General features: G+C 41.7%; 1 protein-coding gene across 1 annotated transcript in view; it reads right to left on the minus strand.

Moving 5' to 3' along the window:
* PTPRG (protein tyrosine phosphatase receptor type G) overlaps positions 1-24,287 on the minus strand; it is a 708,710-nt gene that overhangs the window by 55,648 nt on the left and 628,775 nt on the right. Inside the window, 1 exon segment of the mRNA XM_030208031.1 lies at positions 8,914-9,005. Coding sequence (XP_030063891.1) covers positions 8,914-9,005 — 92 coding nt within the window.

Below are 24,287 nucleotides of genomic sequence, written 5' to 3' on the forward strand. Positions count from 1 at the left end.
GCCCCTTAAAACAGCTGTGTACTAGCAGTTAATGTGGCATAAACCGGGTGTTAAGGGGAAAATTCTATAAATTACGCTGAAAAAAAAATCAGCGCTGAACGGTATTCTATAATGGGCATTCTGGAATGCCAGGAACCGTGCTCTATTTTGGAGCAGAGTTAGGCCAACTGAAACCAGGTGTAAATACCGGCGAGCAAGTTGGACGCAGATCCCCCACATTCTATAATGCTGTGTGCATTTTAAGGAAATGCCCATGACCCGCCCATGCTCCTCCCATGGCCACGCCCCTTCGCAGATTCACGAAGAACCGCTTACCCACTATTCTATAAATCAGCACATGCGTTTTTGCACTGGTCTGCCGTTTCTGCCCCGTTTTGGTGCCTTGCATCCGTCAGAACACTTTTCTGCACTGAAAATGTGGCACGGAAGTAGTGCGTAACCGTTCCACGCCATATATAAAATCTCTCCCTAAGTGCATAAAGCAGCTTAGTAAAAGGGCCCCAAAGTGACTTGGCCAAGGTCACAAGGAGTATCGGTGGCAAAAGAAAGACTTCGAGCGGGGCTTCCCTGGTCCTCATCCCACTGATCCAACCAAAGGTCTTAGAGGTTCTAAGATATAAAAATAATATGTTGGATGTAATACTGCTGTATACAGTCATCATGAGCGATACGTTACTAAGCAGTGCAGCGAGGCTGTCTTTCTGGTTGACATTATGGAGATGCTGTTTTAAGGTTATGGAAATGCCACATGATTTCATAGTTTGTGCTTCCAAAATGAAGTATTGGATTAAGATAATAAGGGAAATCATTAGCAGAGCACAGCTGCTTCTGCAAGGAACCGGAGTAGAATGGCAGAGAAAATTATCAAGAGAAATGTTAAAGGAACAGCAGATGTAATTTATTGTACTGCAGAACTTAAAATAACCATGACTTTCTGCTTGCCGGTGCCACAAAATACATTTCTTCCCTAGAGCCTGCCAGTTTAAAAAGAGTACAGAGTGCTCAATCTGGCCAGTCAGTGTTTCAACGGGAGGAAAACCTTCATCCAGGAAAAATAAAAAAGGTGTAGAAGAAAAAAGTGTGGCACTCAAGAAGGGAAAATATCTCCATTAAGTAAATGACAAATATTTGTTTATAACAGAGTCATCTGAAGATTCTTAATCTATGAAAGCAATATTATATCCTCTAACCCCCGGATTATATATATGGCGCCAAAAGATCAGTGCCTAAATTTAGGTGCATCCAAGATGCAAACATATGTAAATTAGTTAACCAGCTATCAACAATGAATTGATGGACCTTAAAAATCAATAATAGCATTTAATTGGCACCAATTTGGATTAGCGCATGTATCTTCCTGCATGCTATAACACCCCATGCCTAAATTCTCTAGTGTGTAACTGAAAAGGAGGCATGGCCAGGGGAGGGGCATAAGGTGTTCCAAAAAATTGTGCCTGGTTTTATAGACTAGCAACACAAAACAAAGAAGGAAAAAACCTCCACGGATGGAATGAACCACAAAAGAAGTGGAGTTAATCAGTCAAAAGTAGGAACCAGATGATTCTTTTATTGCCAGTATCTAAATTATTCAAAGAGCCCGACACAGCTATGTTTCAGCAAAGCGATTTAAGTATAGTTTATTATGTCTCACTTTGCTTAACAACTAGTTAATGATTCCTTCTACTGTCATCTGCTAGCAAAATTTTCTTTTGACCCCTGATGCAGGCATATTCTTATGCTGAAACACAGCTGTGTCAGGCTCTTTGAATAATTTGGATACTGGTAATAAAAGAATCATCTGGTTCCTACTTTTGACTGATTGACTCTACTTTTTTGTTTCTTTTGTAGAACAGCACCATCTACACTCTGAAATGCTACGAGTTCCATGCTGGCATTTAAACCCGGTTTCAGCTGGCGTAAATTGTGGTGCTCAACTTTAGTTGCAGGAATCAGCTCAAAGCACTATTCTAAAAAGCTTATCTTGCAGTGCCCTTTATAGAATAGCGCTTATTGCTGATTTTTTTTTCTGTGCCGATCTTTGAACATCATTTACTGAATCTAGCCCTAAAGCTCTACATCATACAACAGCTAGACAAATTTGTTGGTGAAGCCTTATTTAATTTTGGGCATATTTAAAGGGAACAAATTAAACTGCATAAATCATTTAGCTAAATGATTTAATACTTGTTGAAAGTTTATTGATGTTTGAAGTACTCAAATTATTGTATCCTCCTAGAGGTTTGTTCTAGCTTCTTAGACCATCATTCGCATTGAACCAATGAAACCGGGCAAATCAGAGGTTCAAAACAAAACTTATTTTTACCCCTTTTAACTAAGAGCAAGATTTACTAACGCGCACTGCTGCTTACTAACGGGGAGAATGTTTCTGATGTTATAGTAGGTGATCATCTACCATCCAGTGATCATCAGATGGTGTGATTTAATATTGATAGGTGTGGAGAGGGTTCATTCAAAAGTGAAGGTTCTAGACTTCAAAGTACCCCACCCAAAAAACTAACTTTATTCAGATGAGGGATTACCTGAAGGAATTGCTGTCTACATGGGAACATCTGGAAGTAGCTGGAAACCACTGGGCAAAATTGAACGAAAAATGGAGTTACCACCCGGCTATTGCGTAGCTCTTGCAGTAATTTCATTTTTGGAGCACGCTGGGTTACAGCGTGAGTCTTTACTGCTAGGTCAATGGTTGGTGGTAAGGTTGCAGATCCAAAATGGACCCGCAGCGATTTTGATTTTGCCGCACGTCCATTTTTGGCAAAAATTTTAAAAAGGCCTTTTTTACAGGCATGCTGAAAAATGGATCAGTGCACGCCCAAACCTGACACCTACACTACCTCAAGCCATTTTTCAGTGCACCTTAGTAAAAGGACCCTTAAGTGCTTTGAAAATGAGCCCCTTGGAAGGGCATAATCGAACAGGGCGCCCAGGTTTTCCTGAGGGCGTCCTCGCAGGACGTCCCCGCAAAGGGGTGGGGAAACCCGTATTATCGAAACAAGATGGGCGGCCATCTTTTGTTTCGATAACACGGTTGGGGACGCCCAAACCTCAGCATTTAGGTTGACCTTAGAGATGGCCGTCCCTAGAGATGGTTGCCCTGATTTTCGGTGATAATGGAAACCGTGGACGCCCATCTCAGAAATGACCAAATTAAAGCCCTTTGGTCATGGGAGGAGCCAGCATTCGTAGTGCACTGGTCCCCCTGACATGCCAAGACACCAAACGGGCACCCTAGGGGGCACTGCAGTGGACTTCAGAAAAAGCTCCCAGGTGCATAGCTCCCTTTCCTTGTGTGCTGAGCCCCTCAACCCCCCCCCCCCCCCAATCCATTCCCCACAACTGTACGCCACTACCATAGCCCTTAGGGATGAAGGGGGGCACGTACATGTGGGTACAGTGGGTTTCTGGTGGGTTTTGGAGAGCTCACATTTACCACCACAAGTGTAACAGGTGGGGGGGGGGGGGGGCCTGGGTCCGCCTGCCTGAAGTGCACTACAGTACCCACAAAACTGCTTCAGGGACTTGCATACTGCTGTCATGGAGCTGAGTATGATATTTGAAGCTGGAAAAAATATTTTAAAATTTTATTTTTTAGGGTGGGAGGGGGTTAGTGACCACTGGGGGAGTAGGGGGAGGTCATCCCCGATTCCCTCCGGTGGTCATCTGGTCATTTAGGTCACATTTTTGTGGCTTGGTTGTTAAAAAAAAAAAAAGGGACCAAAGTCGGCCAAGTTTTCGTCAGGGACGTCCTTCTTTTTTCCATTATCGGCTGAGGACGCCCATGTGTTAAGCACGCCCCAGTCCCGCCTTCGCTATGCTTCCGACACGCCCCCATGAACTTTGGTCGTCCCCGCGACGGAAAGCAGTTGAGGACGCCCAAAATCGGCTTACGATTATGCCAATTTGGGCGACCTTGGGAGAAGGACGCCCATCTCCCGATTTGTGTCGAAAGATGGGCAACCTTCTCTTTTGAAAATAAACCTGATAGTAACATATTCTTTTTAGAACATCTTTATCCTTTTACATAAAATGATGATTACATTCCCCCTCTTTTAATTTTCTTTTATGCTGCGTGATGTGTAAACTGCTATATCGTTATTGCTTAATAGCAGTGTATCAACTGTAAGTTATACTTAAGTCTCGGTGGGTACTTAGATGTTTGTGCTGAGAAACAGAATAGATTTAGACTATTTATGTTTTGTAATTATTGGATAACAGATAATTATACCAATGTGAACGGTACAAGGTTTACATTATCTACCTTAATTCTTCTGTAGATAATACTAAAAAGAAACCTATAATATTTTCCAAATTGTGACATGGTGACTATATTTTAGATTTTAATTCCACAGATTCTATTGCAACCAAGTGAATCAACATTCTGAGCCAGTTTCTGTCCACGGTACCCAAAGTTAGGTGCTGTTACGATCTGTGCTAAGGGACTCTTTTACGAAGCGGTGGTAAGCCCAACACGGGCTTACCACTCGCTAAACAGAAAGTACCACTGGGCTATTGCAGCAGCCCGCGGTGGTTCCCACCCCCAGCATTCCATTTCTGATGCTATAAAATGTTGAATAAAAGCATGAAAGATGGGGAGTGGAAAGCTCCATGATTACAACAGGCTGTTTCAACACTAAAACCTCCTGAGGCATGAGAAATATTTTTATTTTTGTAGCACCAGTGTTTACCAGGTGGTAATCAGGCAGTGCCGCCCTCTGCCCGGTTACCGCTGGAGCTGTGCTCTCCCCCAAAATGGCCAAATGGCAAGTGCTTCAACATGCCGCATGGCCAATTCTTAAGAAACCCCCTCAAAACCCAGCCTTTTACCTGCTTAGTAAAATGACCCCTAAGATAGTATTCTCTATTGGGTGCACTGCGCAGCACACTCTATACAGAATACTAGCTCGGCGTACTTCTTGTGCCTAGAATTCGGCATAAGCGCTTATGCCTGCCAAAAGCTGGTGTAAATGCTCGCACCCAACTGATGAATCTAATTATCTGGACAATATTTTCAATACGGGGATGTAATATCAATATTATCATATAGTTCCAGCATAAGAGTATTAGAGGGACATGGGATTGGAGGTAGTGTCTTACTGTGGATTAAAAACTGGTTGAAAGATAGGAAACAGTGAGTAGGGTTAAAAGGTCAATGTTCGCAATGGAGAAGGGTAGTTAGTGGGGTCCCTCAGGGATCGGTGCTGGGACCTCTGCTTTTTAACATATTCATAAATGACCTAGAGATGGGGGTAACTAGTGAGGTAATCAGATTTGCCGACAACACAAAGTTATTCAAAGTAGTCAAATCGCAGGATGATTGTGAAAAACTACAAGAGGACCTTAAGAGACTGGGCGTCTAAATGGCAGGTGACGTTTAATGTGAACAAGTGCAAAGTGATGCATGTGGGAAAGAGGAACCCAAACTATAACTACGTCATACAAGGTTCAGCATGGGGAGTCACGGACTGAGAAAGGGATCTATGTCGTCATTTATGATACTTTGAAAACATTTGGTGCCCACCCAGTTACCTAGGCCCACTCAAAATCTGTTGTCTGGCTATGCCCCTGCCATGGCCACTCCCCATTTGGAGTTGTATGCTAGGAAACTTAGAGACATGTTGTAGAATAGGGCATAGGGCAGATCCATGCGTAACTCCTAATTACTGCCCAAGTGCTTGCTGACTCCCATAACTGTTAGAGCCAAATTGAGGGCCCCTTTTATAAAGTGGCGGTAAGCCCAATGCGGGCTTAGTGCTCACTAAAAAGCAGCCCAGCGGTACTTCCCACTCCCAGTGCGCTGACATATCTGGCACTACAAAAATATATTAATTTTTGTAGTGCTGGTATGTACCCAGTGGTAATTAGGCAGTGCGCTGCCTGGTTACCACCAGGTTAGCGCAGGAGCTCTTACCGCCACTTCAATGGGTGGTGGTAAGGCTCCCAACCAAACTGGCCACGCAGCAAGTGCTTCACTTGCTGAACTGCCATTTCTTTTAAAAAAAGGAAAGACCTACCTTTTACCTGCTGCGGTAAAAGGGGGCCTTGGAGCGCGCCAAAAAACACGCACTGAAACCAGCGCAGCCCACCTTTTGCTGAAGCTTGGTAAAAGGGAGACCTCACTAATTAATTTATGTGCAGATCTGCAATTCATGCCCAAATTTGGGTGACCTACACAGAATCTGGGGGGGGGGGGGTTGTATGTAACCAATAATCCAATTACAATTCTTTATTTGTATTTGTTCTTCATATTTGCATATATTTGTTATTAAACAACTGAAGGAGAAGGTAGCTTTGGAATTGGAGGTGGAAGTGGCCCTAAAATAACCTACATCAGTCTCGACCAGCCAAAAAACATCCATTTGAAGTTTATCTTCAAATACACCTACAAAGACAACACTAGAAATACTCTCCCAGGACAGGAATCCACTAATGAAAGGTTTCTTCCATCGACAATACAGTACATGAGAAAATGATCTCTGATTTCTTTAATGCCAATGATTCTGGCACACTGAAGCAAAGCCGCTGTTAACACAGATCCAATTTACAGATGTGCAGCTGATTATTTTGAATAATTAAATGGTGTCAACAGCAGCTCTGAGGAATAGCACTGGGGTTTCAATTCATAAATAATTGAGGAGACTGAGCTGCATCTGATCATCTCGATCAGATTGTGCTCTCTGGAGAATAAATGTTTGTCTTGAATACTGTCAACATTGTTACATGCTTCAATATTCCTGCTCAGTCACGCAACCAACAGTCAACTGGGCCAAACTGCTTCAGCAATAAAAACATTTGAACTCCTCAAGAACAGGTAACATATATGGCCCATTTAGAGGGTCATTTTATAAATCTTTTCTAAATGGAAAGCATGTTTCACATATGTTAGGTATTATTAGGAAAGGAATGGAAAACAAAAATGAGGACGTTATAATGCCTTTGTATTGCTCCATGGTGCGACCGCACCTCGAATACTGTGTTCAATTCTGGTTGCAGCATCTCAAAAAAGATATAGTGGAATTAGAAAAAGTACAGAGATGTGCGACGAAAATGATAAAAGAGATGGGACGACTCCTCTATGAGGAAAGGCTAAAGTGGCTAGGGCTCTTCAGCTTCGAGAAAAGATGGCTGAGGTCTATAAAATAAAGAGTGGAGTGGAACGGGTAGACGTGAATTGTTTGTTTACTCTTTCCAAAAATACTAGGACTAGGGGCCAAGGAATGAAGCTACAAAGTAGTAAATTTAAAAAGAATCGGAGAAAGTTTTTTTCACGCAACGTGTAATTGAACTCTGGAATTTGTTGCCAGAGAATGTGGTAAAGGCGGTTAGCTTAGCGGGGTTTAAAAAAGCTGTGGACGGCTTCCTAAAGGAAAAGTCCATAGACCATTATTAAAATGACTTGGGGAAAATCCACTTCTTATTTCTGAGATAAGCAGCATAAAACGTATTGAACGTTTTTGGGATCTTGCCAGTTATTTCTGACCTGGATTGGCCACTGTTGGAAACAGGATGCTGGGCTTGATGGACCTTTGGTCTGTCCCAGTGTAGCAATATTTATGTACTGTGTGGGAGGGACATAGTTCAGGCAGAGTTTATTCTATTTATTTGTGACATTTATATCCCACATTATCCCAAGAAATCTTTTTTTTTTTTAATTTTTCATTTATCAAAGTTTTCAAAATGAATTCCAAAAATTCTTTTGAAACAGAATTATCTGAAGACAATCACATTGTACTAATAAACTATCAATAGGCTAAGTACAAGAGGTAAACTTCTAAGAAAATGATCTTGCCTCAAATTCAGGGTCCTGTTTACTAAGCCGCACTAAGGACCCTGCTTACAAAGGTGTGCTAGCATTTTTAGCGCATGCTAAAAATAAGCACGCGCTAACCATGTAGACGCCTATAATATTCCTATGGGTGTCTACATGGTTAGCACGTGCTAAAAATGCTAGCAAGCCTTTATATAAACAGGGCCCTAAGTTTGTGACAGGGAATTGGGGGGGTGGGGGGGGAGAGATGTGAAAGGAGGAAGAGTGTCACCATACCAGACCTGTTTAGTATTGATTTCCAGCTGTCCCTGCACTGTTATATGCGGGAGGTGGAAGCAGGCAGTACGGTTGCTGCCACGCTCTCTGCATTTGCATATAATGAAATACCATGCAGTGCGTTAAGTGCCCTTTGCAGTAAATGCAGGATAGGTGCTGAACATACCCCCTTCCCCTCCAAAGGCTTTGCAGTTACCACACACCATTTACTTACCCAGTACTGGTCTGAATATAAAGTAGCACCAGCCAAACTTATACTCAGATATTCAGCACTGGCTGGCATCCAGGAATAAAAACCACAGTGGCTGGCATTTTAAAAATATGCCGACTGCTTCAGACTCAATATTGGTCCCTCTGAGTTTTTTTTTTTATGTGCTTCATCAAATTTTTGTAATACAGTAAAATGGTAAATAAAAAAATGAAACAGTCATTTTCCTCAAATCATTTCACATATAGGTAGTAATGTGAATTTTTTTAGGGGAGGAATCTCTGCCAGATAAGAGCGATTAGCACTCAACAGAAATATCTTAATTACATTGCTTCCATTGACCCAAGGACCTTTTCATTCTTTGATCACAGTCCCCCAGACAAAGGACACAGCTGCAGACTAATTTAGAGCTGGGTAATTTAAGGATGCAGTAACAGGGTAAATTGAACATAAGGTCCATATAGCACATTATAATGTATCAACAGAAATGAAGGTTAATGCGGCATCACTGCAGTTGGTCTACATTTTTGATACATCACAGATGATCCCAGAACATAGTTCACATAGGGGGCTGATAATTATCATAAGAAAAAAGGTCTACCTTAAATGACAAAAAAAAAATGATTTTAATGTGGAAACATACCTCAAATTCTTCTGTGAATCCATGCTGGTTATTAGAATATAGCTCAGTGATGTGTTTAACAAACTGTTTGACAGGAATGGCCTCCATGTCATCTGTAGAAAAGAGACACATAAGCAGAGTTGCTAGGAAACAGTTCTCAACAAGAAGCCCATGTTGATAAGTAACGTTCGGTAATTAAAGCGAGACATATCAGGTACAGTATTACGATATAACGTGAAAGATAGGATTGTCAGCCATAAGGCAGGAGGTCATTATTTTTATGATAAATGTGTAGTGGTGCCCCATTATTTTCAAGTCATCCATTTTATCCCATCACTCATTAAATTCCAATCCCTTCCTGAAATTAGACAGAAGGGGGCAGGTACGTCTCCCCCCCTGCCCCCGCTCCTCAAGAGACCCAAAGCAACATCAGCTGCTGTACAAGCTCTGCTACACATGAGAAGGAAAACATTCAATGTGGATGTCAGAAGCCAGGCATCTCATGCAGAAATGCCATCAACTATACAATGTATACGTAAGTCCTGATATGTGAAAAAAGGACTTTCTTTAACGACGAGAAAAAAATATATAAAAATTGAAAAATTATATGAATGTAATGATTGTTATATACTCATTTGGAGAGGATTATTGCTTAGCTGCATATGATATAGTTAGCCTCGGGCATCCCTATTTACAAAGTTGCAAGGAATCAAAAACTAACGTGGTCACAAAGAGAGAAAATCTTTAATAAACGTGGCTTCTTAGAGCTGGCCCTGTGGTTCAGGCTATAGAACATTGGTGCAGGAACTCTGGTTTGGATTCTCTGTCCATTGTGATGGAGTATTACTATGGAGGTAGAGTGTGCAACCTCAGGACCAGAAGGACAAAAGGATGGCTACAGCTACCACTCTTGCAAGAACCTCTGGTGGCCAAAAAGCAGCATGAATACTGATCAGTACCTTGGGTCAGCAGGAGTTTCAAAGAGTCAATGAGGCATGGAGTTTGGATAACGGGGTTAAAATCAGGGGCAGAAAATGTTATTTGTTTAAAAGAATATAACCTGCTATTTCCCAGATTCAAAGTAGCTTAAAAAACATTTTAAAAAAATAACAGATCCAGAATAAAACTAGTTACAATCATAATCTAAAAAGTAAAATAAATATGAAAACAATAAAAAGGACAAACAGCTATGACGACTGCTATATACATGTGCCTAGCAGCCATACTTAAATTGTGAAATATAGATCCTGGTCATTTGGTTCTAATATACAGTGTCAAGAAAAATCTTTACGTGCAGAATAGAATTTAAAATACTTTTCGATTCTTTTATGAACTGCACACTTTTTCCATGTTCCTCTGTACTCTTTGAAAGCCCGTTGCATAACACAAGTTCCCTTATGCCTGTGCAGTGCAAATGTCATCTTCCGTTTCTTCCTCTGTTCTTTTCAATTCATGCGACTAAACCAAAATCACACGATTTTCCTTCAAATATACAAGCTGAAACTTGTGAGAGATAAACAATGGTCATGGCATTTCAGCGCATTCAGAAAGAAAGGATTTCTTTTTTCAAAGAGCCTTTCATAGCAAAGAGTATGAAGATTTATATGTGTAAATGAGATTTACTTTGGCAAGCCTTTTAAAGAGCTAATGCTAGCAATCTGATTCTTCAGTGCTTGGTGACAGTTAATATCGACTATGCGGTAGCTCTCCCACTTCCATTTTATAGAACAGAGCTTGGGGTGGGACTTTTCGCATCTATTGACATTATCAAACTCAAGTTGTTCTTAAAAAGAAAATATCAGCTTTCATAGTTGTCATTTATAAGTGACAGATACAAGAGGTATATTTCCAAAGACATTGTTCTAGTGAATTCTCTTATTATAGCAAATTTCTTAATCCTGTAAATTTATCAGAAATCCCATTTCCTTTCATTTTTCAAGGGAGCAAAACCATTATAGCCAGGGCCCTGGGGTTTTCACAGTTTCAGAGTGATGGGGATGGACACAAAATCCTGACTTTCCCCTGGTATCCCTCATTCTTTATGGAATGGTCACAGCAGGATACCAAATCCTAGATTGTCCTTGTACCCTATGGCATGGAGGAGTAGCCTAGTGGCTAGTGCAGTGGACTTTGATCCTGGGGAACTGAGTTTGATTCCCACTGCAGCTCCTTGTGACTCTGGGCAAGTCACCTAACCCTCCATTGCCCCTGGTACAAAAAAAGTACCTGAATATATATAAACCGCTTTGAATGTAGTTACAAAAACCCCAGAAAGGCGGTAATCAAGTCCCATTTCCATTTTCCTTTCCATCTGTCAATCCTACTCCAATCCCAGCCTGTTGGGAAGATGAAAGCATTACAATGCCTCAAGTCCAGGTCCTCTTCTGTTGCTAGGCCTGAGGTGTTGTAGTTTTAACAGGGCAGCAGTGCAGCCATTCAAAATGGTGGTGGTTTTGGGGTGTGTGTGGGGGGAGGGGGAGGATCTGATTGCTTAAGAGTCTGCTGAAGGAACAACAGTGACCTGTACATAACTATGGGAATTACATTTGTGTGTGTGTGTGTGTTGGGGGGTTACCAGTTTAATGTGAGGGTCTTTTACTAAGGCGCGCTAAACATTAAGAGACGCCAATGCCTTAGTAAAAGATGCCCTATATTATCTTTGAACAGGCAAATGTTCTTGTTGTTATCATTGTACTGAGTTTGAGATATGCATACAGTAATACCTCGGTTTTCGTTGACTTCGGTTATCGTCGTTTTCGGTTTTCGTCGATTTTTTACACAAAAAAATTTGTCTCGGATTTTGTCGGTTGCCTTGGATTTCGTCGGCGTGCCCACGTGACCTCGCTGCTAATTTTGCGAAAACAAAGGGCGACCCACGCGTTCTTCTGCTCAGTGTGGCGTTGTTTCTCGTCTAGCCAAACAATTCCATGTTAAATGTTCATTTATTCTTTACATTAGTCTTTGCCTCGGTTTTCGACGAATGTTTTCGGACGGATTATCGACGAAAACCGAGGTATCACTGTAGTTTATAACACTAAATTACTGATGCCTCTTCAGTCTCATAGTTGAACAACTGTCTATCACAACTCTCCTACTGGCTCACAAACAATCTTCTCTACCTCAACACTGCCAAATGTGAATCTAATTTCTTCCCTTGTTCTAACAATGCTTCATCTCCATTTCCTTCACTTAATGGCACTGCATTTCTTTTTAAGGACCCTGTTTCAGGTTTTTATTAGTCTGGATATACCGCTCTCAGAGCAGTTTACAAAATAAAATAAAAAAAGGTATAGAAAGGATTACATTTTAAGAAGAACAGAGGAAAGAAAAGTAGAATAGGATGAGGCAGTGAGTACACAGCCTGGACATCAAAAGGCACCCATGAGCAAGTCAAAGATTGTTTGCATCTTTAAAGAGAAAGGTCTTAAGCTCATTTTTTTAATCTTTTATTTTATTTATTTTATTTACAAAGGCTTGATATACCACATATCATGGAAATGGCTTGAAAAATAGTGTACAATAATAAAAGCCACAAGAGGATAGAGTAAGTGGTGTACAAGTGGTGTACAATAATAAATGCTACAAGGGGGGGGGGAAGAGTTCAGTGGGGGGTACAGTAGGCAAGGGAGAAGAGGTGAGTCAGTCTGCAGCCCCTCATTACCCCTTACGTTCCCCCCCGTAACCTCCGCTCACAGGACAAATCCCTCCTCTCAGTACCTTTCTCCACCACCGCCAACTCCAGGCTCCGCTCATTCTGCCTCGCCTCACTCTATGCTTGGAATAAACTACCTGAGCCCTTACGCCAAGCCCCCTCCCTACCCACTTTCAAATCTTTGCTCAAAGCCCACCTCTTCAATGTTGCTTTCGGCACCTAACCTTTCAGGAAATCTAGACTGCCCCTATTTGACTGACTGTACATTTGGCCTTTAGATTGTAAGCTCCTTTGAGCAGGGACTGTCCTTCTATGTTAAATTGTACAGCGCTGCTTAACCCTAGTAGCGCTTTAGAAATGTCAAGTAGTAGTAGTAGTAAGGTAGGAAGGTTCTGAGCGAAGAACAGAAGGTAATGTGTTCCAAAGCTTTGGGCCAATACAGCTAATAGCAGAGGTTCGGGTTGACTCTAAATTTTTAAGAGGGATGAGATAGTTGTAGAAGTCTAGTGTTGGTAGAGCATAGTGCACGGGAGAGGGTGTAAGGTATCAGAAGATGGGACAGATCTTCTGGGGCCTGATTTGAACACCACTACTAGAATCTAATATGTGATGCTTCCAATCAAAATGTGGAGGGCAATGCATTCCAAAGGGTAGTGCCCATGACACTAAAAATACATGTACGAACATGGTCATAGTCAAACTTTCTGAAAGAGAGTATGATTAATTGGTTAGAGTCGGCTGAGCAAAGGGTCCCGGGGGGAGAATAGGGAATTAACAAACGAGAAAGATAGAGGGGAACGCCAGAGTTGTAGATCATATGGACTAGTGTAGGCAGCTTGCACATGATCCTATAAAAAAGTGGTAGCCAGTGTAAGAGTGGTGAATTTGTGGAACGACCTCCCGGTGGAAGTGGTGGAGATGAAAACAGTATCTGAATTTAAAAAAGCTTGGCACAAGTACATAGGATCATCTAAGGGAGTGATAGGGAAAGTAGATGGAATGGATGGGCAGATTGGATGCTGCCATATGGTCTTCATCTGCCTACATTTTGCTATGTTTCTATGACATGGACATGCTAACAAAATCCTATTTATCTACTATGAGAGGCTGCCACTGTTATTATTATGAAAAGAATATAGCAGTTTGTAGCTGTTTCACCTGTCTGACACTGCTTCCGTCATACCATCTTCACTAAACTCATACTGGTTAGACAAAGGGTCTCCAAACTACAACCCGTGGGCTAGATGTAGTCAGCAAAAGCAGCAAAACTGGGGGAGTTTTCAAGCTCCACCTTCTGCAAGATGGCAATGGTAACATGGCAAGAAGCTCCATGTGGGATATCCCTCTACCTTATTCACCAAACTCCAATAGGGAACGCCCATCCCCCTGCCCTCTTTCAGCAAGTACAGTGGTCAAATAGACCAGCATGGGATTGAGCTTGGACAAGTCACTTGTCCCTACTCAAATTTTGAGCTGTTGTAATTTTGACAGAGAGTGGGTGTGTCTGCACTAATCAGTTAGCACACCTACATCACATTATTATTAGCATTTGTATAGCGCTACCAGACGCACGCAGCACTGAACACCTGACACAGAGAGACAGTCTCTGCTCAATAGAGCTTACAATAAAAATACAGACAAATAATTAAGGGCGAGGGAAGTACTGGGTGAGAAAGAACAAGGGGAGGGCAATTGAATAGTGGCTAGGAGCCAAAAGCAGTGATGAAAAGGTGTGTTTTCAGCATAGATTTGAAAACAGGTAGAGATGGAGCTAGGCGTACAGGCTCAGGAAGTCTATTCCAGGCATAAGGTGCCGCGAGGGAAAAGGAACGAAGTCTGGTATTAGCAGTGGAGGAGAAGGGGGACGACAAGAGAGATTTGACCAGTGAGCAGAGTTCACGGGGAGGAATGTAGGGAGAGATGAGAGTGGAGAGGTAATGGGGGGGGGGGGGCTGCAGAATGGATGCATTTAAAGGTCAGTAAGAGAAGTTTGAACTGTATGCGGAAGCGGACAGGGAGCCATGCACCGAGGCCCCTTTTACTGTTTTGGACATGCATCGAAAATGGAATTACCGCCCAGGGCACATGGTAGCCGATTTGATGCACGTTGGATGTGCACAGACGCCTACGCGACTTAGTAAATTGGCTCCTCAGTTAACTTAAGACACTTCAGATGCTGAAAGAAAATGAGATCGAAGGAAATTCTTAGCATTGTCAGGGTCAGGGAAAACAAATTAATATTCTTACATTGAACACAACATTTAGAAGGAAATATTAAAGAAAAATATTGCATCTGGACAGTGGAAATCCTGACACAAAGCCAGGAATTTCTGACTTCTCTCTTATGTAGCTCTTGAAAGATCAGGAAACACACAAAGCCCAGTCAAGTATCTCTTCTATGTTCTTCTATCTCTACCTTCTCACCATTCTATAAAATCCTGGAGATTCTACTTCTACCTGGTAGAAATATTTGCTCCCTATGCAGAGATTCTCCTCTTCTCCTGGTCCCAGTTCTCAGTAAGAAAACCTCTTCTAGGACTTTGTCACAAAAGTCATTGTCTAAAGTATGGAAAAGAAAAGCTTGATATACATGAAATCTTCTGGAACAAAGTGTTTTGGACTGATAAACTGAACTCTTCAGTCACAACCACAAAAAATACATTTACAGATAAAAGGGTGAAACATGTAAAGAATACCTTGCCGACCATTAAGCAACGGGGTAGTTCTATTATAGGATTGTATGGTAGCCAATACAACAGAAAATATTCTGCAGATGGAAGAATGTGTTCAACTAAATATCCAAAACAAGAAAACAGTGGATATGTTTGACTCTTCCAGAAATAAAGAAAATACTTCAGAGGTTTTAAGGCTCAAGCAACACACTGCCCATACTTGATAAGGGCTCACCGGTTGCAGCCTAAAGCAGTTGGGGCTCTTCAGCTTGGAGAAGAGAAAGCTGAGGTGGAGATATGATAGAGGTCTTTAAAATGCTAAGTGGAGTGGAATGGGTAGATGTGAATCACTTGTTTACTCTTTTCAAAAATACTAGAACTAGGGGGCACTCAATGAAACTACTAAGTAGTACATTTAAAACAAATCAGGGAAAATTTTTTTTTCACTCGATGAGTAATAGCTCTGGAATTCATTGCCAGAGAATGTGGTAAAAGCAGTTAGCTTAGCAGGGTTTAAAAAGGTTTAGTTAATTTCCTAAAAGAAAAGTCCATAAGCCATTATTAAGATGGGCTTGAGAAGATCCACTACCTTTTTTCTAGGATCAGCAGCATAAAATCTGCTTTACTGTTCTGGGATCTTGCCAGGTACCTGTGACCTGGTTAGCCACTGTTAGAAACAGGATACTGGGCTTGATGGACCTTCAGTCTGTCCAAGTATGGCAACACGTATATTCTTAACTTTAGTCACTTGCCAAAAACCTCTACACAAAAAGTGGAGCTTTTTGGCCAGTGATTAAATTTGGTTAATTTAGGCTGCAACCGGTAAGCCCTTGTCAAGTCAAACATATCCACTGTTTTGTTGTTTTGCATAGTGGGGCAGTGGATTATATTTTATTAAGGGTTCAACTATATATCAACATATCCTAGAAGTTAATGTTCCCATAGTCAGTGCTACTAATTGGGTTTCTGCCAGGTACTTGTGACCTGGATTGGCCACTGTTGGAAGCAAGATACTGGGCTAGACGGACCATTGGTCTGACCCAGTATGGCTATTCTTATGTTCTTAAGAAATTGAAGCTAAAAAGGGGGCACTATTTCATCAACACAACAATCTAAATCATACTTCAATCAACCATAAAATACTGAAAAGAAAGATGAAGTCTCCGTACTCGAACGCTATTGGAAATCTCTATGGCGTTCCCAAACTTGCAGTGCATGCAAGCAGGCCTAAGAATCTCTCTGACCTTGAAGAGTTGTACAAACAGCACTCACAGATTTTTTTTTTTTTTTTACCAGGGATTACGGTATATAATATTTGTTCAATAAAGAAAAAAGTGTAGGAAAAACAAATTTCAGAAACGAAAATTGAAAGACTCCTTGTTGGCTACAGAAAACATTTGGAAGCTGTCATTTCTGCCAAAGGTGTTAAAATTGCTGACTGAAAGTGTGTCAAACTTTTGCACCTGCCATATTTATATATTTTTTTAAATTTTGAATTTGTAAAAAAAAAACTGCAAATAAATAGTAATTATGCATTAAAATATGCAGAAAGATGTCATGTTTTAACTTTGTTCCACGCAGAAGTTGTGCCAACGTCTGTGCACTTAGGGATTCACTGAAACATTCATTTTGACTAGGAGTAACCTAAATTGTTTTACAAACTGTAGGCCAGTCTTCAGCTGCCTCAAAAGTTCATGTATAACATGCATTCTGTTTGTACAGCAAAGGAATCACAGCCTTCAAAAATTTCAGTTTTCCCCAGGTCTTCTAGAGTTAATCAAACTCTGCCTTACACAATTGTCCACAAGATTTTTCTTGTCCAGAATATTTTATCTTAATTAGAAATTTAAGGGAACATAAACCTTTTCAAAAGACTAAAGAAATACTATAATGCCTATATAGGCCTCCTAAAAGCTGTTTAATGCATATTATAACCCTCTTCCTTTTATCCTGATGGCACTTAGGGGTCAATACCGGGCTACCTTATGCCTATAGCATAAGCCTGATTGTACACTAAAGTGTTTTGAATAACTGCTACTGGGTTAATACTTTAGTACATCATGGTCACTATTACAATTCAGACTGTATTTTAGTGTTTTCTTGTACAATACTGTCTCTTTAACTTGGATTGTTTTCCACCTAGAGCTTGATGGTTAAGCCGATTATAAATGTCAAAGTTAAATAAAATCTTTCCTCCAGCAAAGAAAATGATTTGTCATTTGGACCCCTTTCTACCAGGTTTATTGCAAAACTTGTTTCAAACTCTTTTAGGTAAGATTATTTCACATATTAGCATGTAAACAGATAAAAAAAGCATAGGATTAGAACAGTTTCATGTGTTTAGTAATACAATGGCATTTTGTTTTGTTTGTTTCAGCTGTTCTCATGAAGAGGATGCACTAGGAAATATTTGGGCTATAACACTGGATAATAGTATATCATGTCCTGTTGATATGACAAACAAAAGAAAGCAACTCATTCCTATCTATGGTGATCACGATGCGCAGTAAACCAGTTTTGTTTGAGCAAATATGTCATGTGCCTCTTTGGTAACCAGTTCACAACTCAATTCACATCAAAAGTGACACCTCAACCAAGAAATTAACAGCAAAGTTGAAACCATAAGATGAAGCATGACCTATGCAAGGTCAACTGTGCTAAGGGCAAGAAAGAACCTTTAGACTTTTTGGCATCAGTGAATAAAGCAAGTATAAAAGGACAGAATGATGAAAATGGCCAAAATGCAAGCTGTGAGAGAAATAGACTGCCATGTAGGCAAGTCTACCAAGTGGAAAGATCATTTGAGAGGCAAGAAGACAAAGGAGATGACACTATCAGGCTAATTTTCGAAAGAGATGGACGTCCAAAAGTGACATAAATCGGCACTTGGACGTCCATCTCTCAGAGACGTCCAAATCAATATAATCGAAATCTGATTTTGGATGTTTCTAACTGAAGTCAGTCGCAAGGACGTCCAAATTTGAAGGGGGCATATCAGAGGTGCGGTGAAGGTGGGACATGGGTGTTCCTAAGACTTGGACGTCTTTGACTCATAATGGAAAAAAGCAGAGACATCCATGAGTAAAACTTGGACGTTTTCACCCTGACCTGTTTTTATTACGAATAAGGCACAAAAAGGTGCCCGGAATGACTAGATGACAACTGAAGGGAATCGGAGATGACCTCCCCTTACTCCCCTAGTGGTCACTAACCCCCTCCCACCCTCAAAAACATTAATAAAAATATTACTTGCCAGCCTCAGATGTCATACTCAGGTCTTTGGCAATGCATGTAGGTCCCTGGAGCAGTTTTAGTGGATGCAGTGCACTTCAGACAGGTGGACCCAGGCCCATACCCCCCTCCCCACCTGTTACATTTGTGAAGGAAACTGGGAGCCCTCCAAAACTCACCAGAAACCCTCTGTACCCACATCTAGGTGCACCCCTTCACCCGTAAGGGTTATGGTAGTGGGTTTTTTGGAGGTTTGGGGGGGCAAAGCACACAAGGTAAGGGAGCCATGTACCTTGGAGCATTTTATGAAGTCCACTGCAGTGCCCCTAGGGTGTCCGATTGCTGTCCCGGAATGTCAGGGGGACCAGTGCACTACAAATGCTGGCTCCTCCCACATCCAAATGGTTTGCATTTGGACATTTTTGACTTGGACTTCTTTGATTTCGAAAATCGCCAGAAGTCAAAGACGACGTCTAAATCTAAAGATGTCCAAATCCAAGGATGTCCTTGGTATTTTCGAAATGAAAGATGGACGTCCATCTTTTTTCGAAAATGACCTTCTTCCCACCTCCAAATTTGGACGTCTTTGTAAAACGTCCAAATTCCAACGTTTCTTTCGAAAATGCCCCTCTATTTGCCTCTGTGCACAGTAGCCTGATGGGACCATTCAGCATGCAGATCTAGGGTGGAATGAGGTGCATTCTGAGTACTGTTGATGAACCAACAAAACACATATATGCATTCTTCCTGCGGGTCACAAGAGATACTGAAGGAGTTTGAGGAATTGATGCAGAGAGGCTGAGAGATTTCAACAACTCTAAAGAGAGTTTATAGCAATAACAGATTTGAGTTTTGGAGCCTGGAACATAACTGAAACACATGGGATTGTACATTCACATAGAATGAACTAGTGAAGTGGAAGAATCGTACTTTGTTCAATCTTGCTGTAAATACAATCAGTGGCAGTGGCTTATGCCCTAAACAGCTTGGGCAGAATTAACATACATAGAAGCATACACCAGGGACTGTTCAGTGAATACTCACAGTGAGATTTCCTGTGAACTACAGTTTCAGAAAAAGTCAAGTTTGAGTCATCTGGGAGTCTTTCCTAAATAGAAAAAGGGGCCCACACTGACTACTATGGCCCACTATGATATACATATGGGATAAACCTTTCAAAGACATGTGGGTGCTTCGACGTTAGCATATTGCTGAGTCACAAGCCTGAATTTTAAGGATGGCGTGATGAGAGAGGCATGTCCATAAGATGACTTATCTTTTCTTAAGTATTCTTAAAGAGGGTGGAGGATGATGGACCTAAAGATAACTAGAAATATCACCCATGTGTTGAAGACAAGATTGATTGCCCACAGTAAGTTGAATAAAGCAGCTCATTTGGGCAAGTCAGAAGAAAATGTCACATATGAAAATTCAGGAAGCTGCTAAATATTTACTTTTCCAAAGAAAATAAGTAGACCTATGTAAAACCAGGAACCTTCTCTGCAGAGAAGGTATTTGACGATTCTAAAGTACCTGCCACAAACACAATGTTCTGGAGAGGCAAAGATATTAATATCCAGAAGTTTCTAATGCACTACAAAGGAACAGACCACAGAAGAGTAAATTAGTAAAAAAAGATCATGACATATCATTAAGTCACCCAGAGTCTTGATGTAGCACAGTATCTTGAAGCAATCACCAAAGCTGATCAGCCAGCAAAGTGACACTAAAGTCTATGGGTTCCCTTAGAGGAGGGTATTGTAGAAAGAGGACATGTTTGGTAAGATACATTTTTTTTCTTGCTGTATTTCTGCTACTCTCCTGAAATAGGGCACGTACGTAGGGCCTTATTGTATAAAGGCTATGCTCCTAAATTTACACTCTTAAATTTACACTACAGAATTTAGGGGCCCTTTTACCAAGCTGCGGGAAAAAGGGCCCTGCGTTGGAGGCAGGGGCCGTTTTCCCATGCACCAGGGCTCTTTTTACCACACCGGGTAAAATGACCCCAGACACACATGGCCATGCAGTAAGAGAACTCTTATCACATGGCCATGCAACGAGGAGCCCTTACCGCCACCCAGTGAGGTGGCAATAAGGGCTCCCGCGCTAACCAGGCAGTGTGCGGCAATGCCTGATTACTGCAGAGTTATCGCCAAGCAAGCGATTTCTGGGGGTTTTCTGTTTCCCCTGGAAATAGCACGCGGTCGGGGTTGGACTATCGCCAGCGGCTGCATTGGGCCAGCGGTAGTCCCGAAAGAGCGAGCAGTAAGTCCGCTGCGGGCTTACCGCTGCTCTGTAAAAGGGCCCCTTAATGCGTAATCTATGCTCCTAATTTAGGGCCTATTATGCTCATAGATTTAGCATACATTTAGGAACATAAATTAAATTCCTAAATTTGGAGTTGCATCGATAAGATTTATAGATATTTATAGAATAGCAACATGTGTGCACAAATCCAGATTGTTGCCAATTAATCCCAATAATTGATTGTCAGCACCCAATTATTGGCGTTACTCGACTCATTAACCAATTTAGTTGTGCACACAAATTTGAGTGCCATTTATAGAATCCAGGGGTTGGTGCACAAATTTGCTGTTATAAAATACTAGCTTAGTCTTAGATTTTGGGTGCCTAAACTTCTATAAATGGCACCTCAAACAATAGTACTTAAAGGGATCCTTTTACTAAGCTAGTGGCAGGGGCTATTCTTCCTGCCCACCAGGGCCCTTTTTACCACAGTGGGTAAAGAGACCCCAGACACACATGGCCATGCGGTAAGAGAACTCTTACCGCATGGCCATGTGATGGGGAGCCCTTATCGCCACCCATTGAGGTGGTAATAACGGCTCCTGCGGTAACCCAGCGGTAGTCGGACAGCGCAGTGATGCCGGAATACCTCCAGGTTACTGCCGTGCATGCCATTTCTGGGGGTTTTCTTTTTCGCCAGAAATAGTGTGCGTTGGGCTGGTGGTAGTCCCGGAAGAGCAAGCAGTAAGCCCACGTTGGGCTTACTGCCGCTCTGTAAAAGTGCCCCAAAGTTAAGTGCCATTTCTAGAAAAACGCTTAGTGCTGGGATCCGTGACTACATTTAGGCACCACCATTTGCACCAATGAAACCTTTCTGGAAATCCGGGTCCCGTTTATTCTATAACACCGCAAGTAAATTAAAGGAACGCCCTTGAGCTGCCCATGACCTTCCCATGGCCCTGCCTCCTTTGTGGACCCAAGCAGATCTCGGCGCTTAAATTTACATTTGTAATTTCTATTTGAAGCCAATTAGCACTGATAATTGATTGTTAGGGCCCAATTACCGGTGCTAATTGGCTCGTTATTCAATTAAATTGTGTGCACAAATTGGGCATCCACTCAAATTTGCAAGTGCAATTTTTAGTGACTTTTATAGAATTCGAGGGTTAGTGCTCTTTACAGAACTGCCCCTATAGTGCACTATGCTTGCGAACACTGTATCATAACACCTAGAACATTACATCATGTCTGGTTTCATATCTGAAAAAGAAAAAAAAGTGTGTTCTATTCCTATCTATAGTGATTTTGATGAGTAGTAAACTATTTAGTTTGAGCAAGCCTGTTATGCGACTCTTTTGTAAGCAGTTTGCAACTCAACTCGTGTACAGCCTGGAATAATTTTGTAAGGCATTTGTGTATACAGAACATCATAATAGTGGTAATTTTATTAGCTGTTTTACAGTAAAATCGGGGCAGACTGGTTGGGTCAACTGGACCTTTGCTGCCATCATTTATTGAATTACGCAAGAAAACCTCAACTACAATGAAACAAGTTCCCTTGCTAAAACAGGTTCTCTCTCATGGAAAAAGGATATTCTAAGGGCGCCACTTAAATATATATCCTTTTAAAGCTTTACAATATATTTTCCTGTTCCTTTCAAGAGGCATGCTCTTCTTTTCTATTCAGCACTGGCTGACAGGGCCACCCAAAGTTATCTGACACTCTAGAACTTTCAGCTGTGGCATCCCCCCTCACTCCAAGGAGTGACTCAACCCTCCCCCCCCCCAGCGTATTTTCTTCCTTCCCTACTTCTCCATATTCCAGCATTTTCCCCCCTCAAGGTTTGCAGCATCTCTGTCCTTCCCCACCTCCCTTCCCAAGGTGGTCAGCATCTCCACTTCCCTACTTTCATCCCTGTTCGAGCAAAACATGTAATTTCCCCTTCCCTACTTTCCTACCTCCTAGATACAAGGTATCCAGCACTTCCCCTTCCCTGATCAAGTGTCTAGCATCTATCTTTTATATAAATACAATAAAACGTGTTCCATTTTAAAAATACAGTCTCCATGCTTTCTTTTCCAATTCCACTGAAAACATCCCCCTGGAAAGCCTCCCCCAACTGCAGCAAAGAGTATGTGCCCTGTAGGAAGACAGAGAAGGGGGTTTTTCATACAGCAAATTTAACTCCTGGGGGAGTTCAACACAATTTAAATTTCTGTGCACAGTATTGTAAAATTCTGAAGATTTTACTTGCCCACATAACAATATAATCACTGCTTTGAGTAATAATTCACTGAAGATGCAATATGGAAAAATGTTATCACTCAAAGATGCAGAATATTGTAAACTTTTTTCATCACCATATTTATGACATATGATTATTCTACAGTGCTGCTAAATGTGTATATTTCTGGCACTGTTTCAAATTAATCCTATTACTGGGTTTCAATCTGCCATTTACAAGCTTCATTGATTGTATTCATGCTTATTTTGGTCATTTTACTATTGTTACACTGTCAAGAAAATGTTAAGTTTTCTGTTAAAATATACCTGCTGTATACCACTATGGGTGAATCTCTTCATAAAGGTGGTTAATAAATTACAATAAATAAACAATAACACTTGGTGCATTAATTCCTCCATCATAAGTCACAATTTTCATCCTCTGGCTCTACAGCTCTATCTTTTCCTTGTCCTGCTCTCCCCCAACACACACATACACACACTATCTCTTTTAGCCCCCTCCAGATTCAGGAACCCCAGCCCAAGCTTCTCTCCCCCTCCCACAAGACCATCAGCGCTCTCTACTATTTAGCTCTTCCTCCCCCCCCCCCCAGACTTGAACCCTCAGCCCCAATTTTCTTTTTTCTCCAACTTGCTTTGTGCTGGCTGGGCTGCTTCTCTGGCTCTTGATGAGCCCCCCCACTCTCCCCTCATCCCCCTCCCTCTTAGGCAGCTACCAGTTTGTTTGATTTTAAGTTAAGGACTCTTCCCAGGGCTCAGCAAGTGAACAGCTGCACCTCTGTGTTAAGGAACCAGCAGCAGATGGAATCAATCTGCTCCACCTTTAAAAGCTCAAAGGGGTCAGGGCCAGTGCTGGGTTTGAATGGAGCCCACTGCTGTGCAGCTGTTCAGCTCTTGGCTCTCATGCAACCTCTCAAAGGTAGGTAACAGTCTTAAGTGTAAAGGCATGTGGGACAAGCTGTGCCACAGGGTGATCCCTGACTTTCTTCCCTCACTCTCCCATTTGCTTGCCACTGCTCGATTTTCCAGCCTTTGCAGCCAGCACTGCCCACTCCTTGCTGTTACTTCAGCTTGAGGCACAAGTGGCCAGATACCAAGGCTGCTGCTGCTTCTTTTGAGTTGCCCAGTGCTGCTGATGTTGTTGTGTCTCAGTTCCCATTGCTGAATTTTCACAGGAAATGCAGAATTCTACTTTGCACAAAATTCCCACAGGAATAGAAAGTTACATGGGTAAATCACTATTAACCTACATAAATGCTCTTGAAAATTCCTCTCTACCAGGAGCATTTTTCATAATGGCTGCGCTACTTGCTAGCCCAGGGTACGTCTCAATCCGGGGCCTCCA

The sequence above is a fragment of the Microcaecilia unicolor genome, chromosome 6 (genome assembly GCF_901765095.1).
Source record: "Microcaecilia unicolor chromosome 6, aMicUni1.1, whole genome shotgun sequence".
Classification (NCBI taxonomy): domain Eukaryota; kingdom Metazoa; phylum Chordata; class Amphibia; order Gymnophiona; family Siphonopidae; genus Microcaecilia; species Microcaecilia unicolor.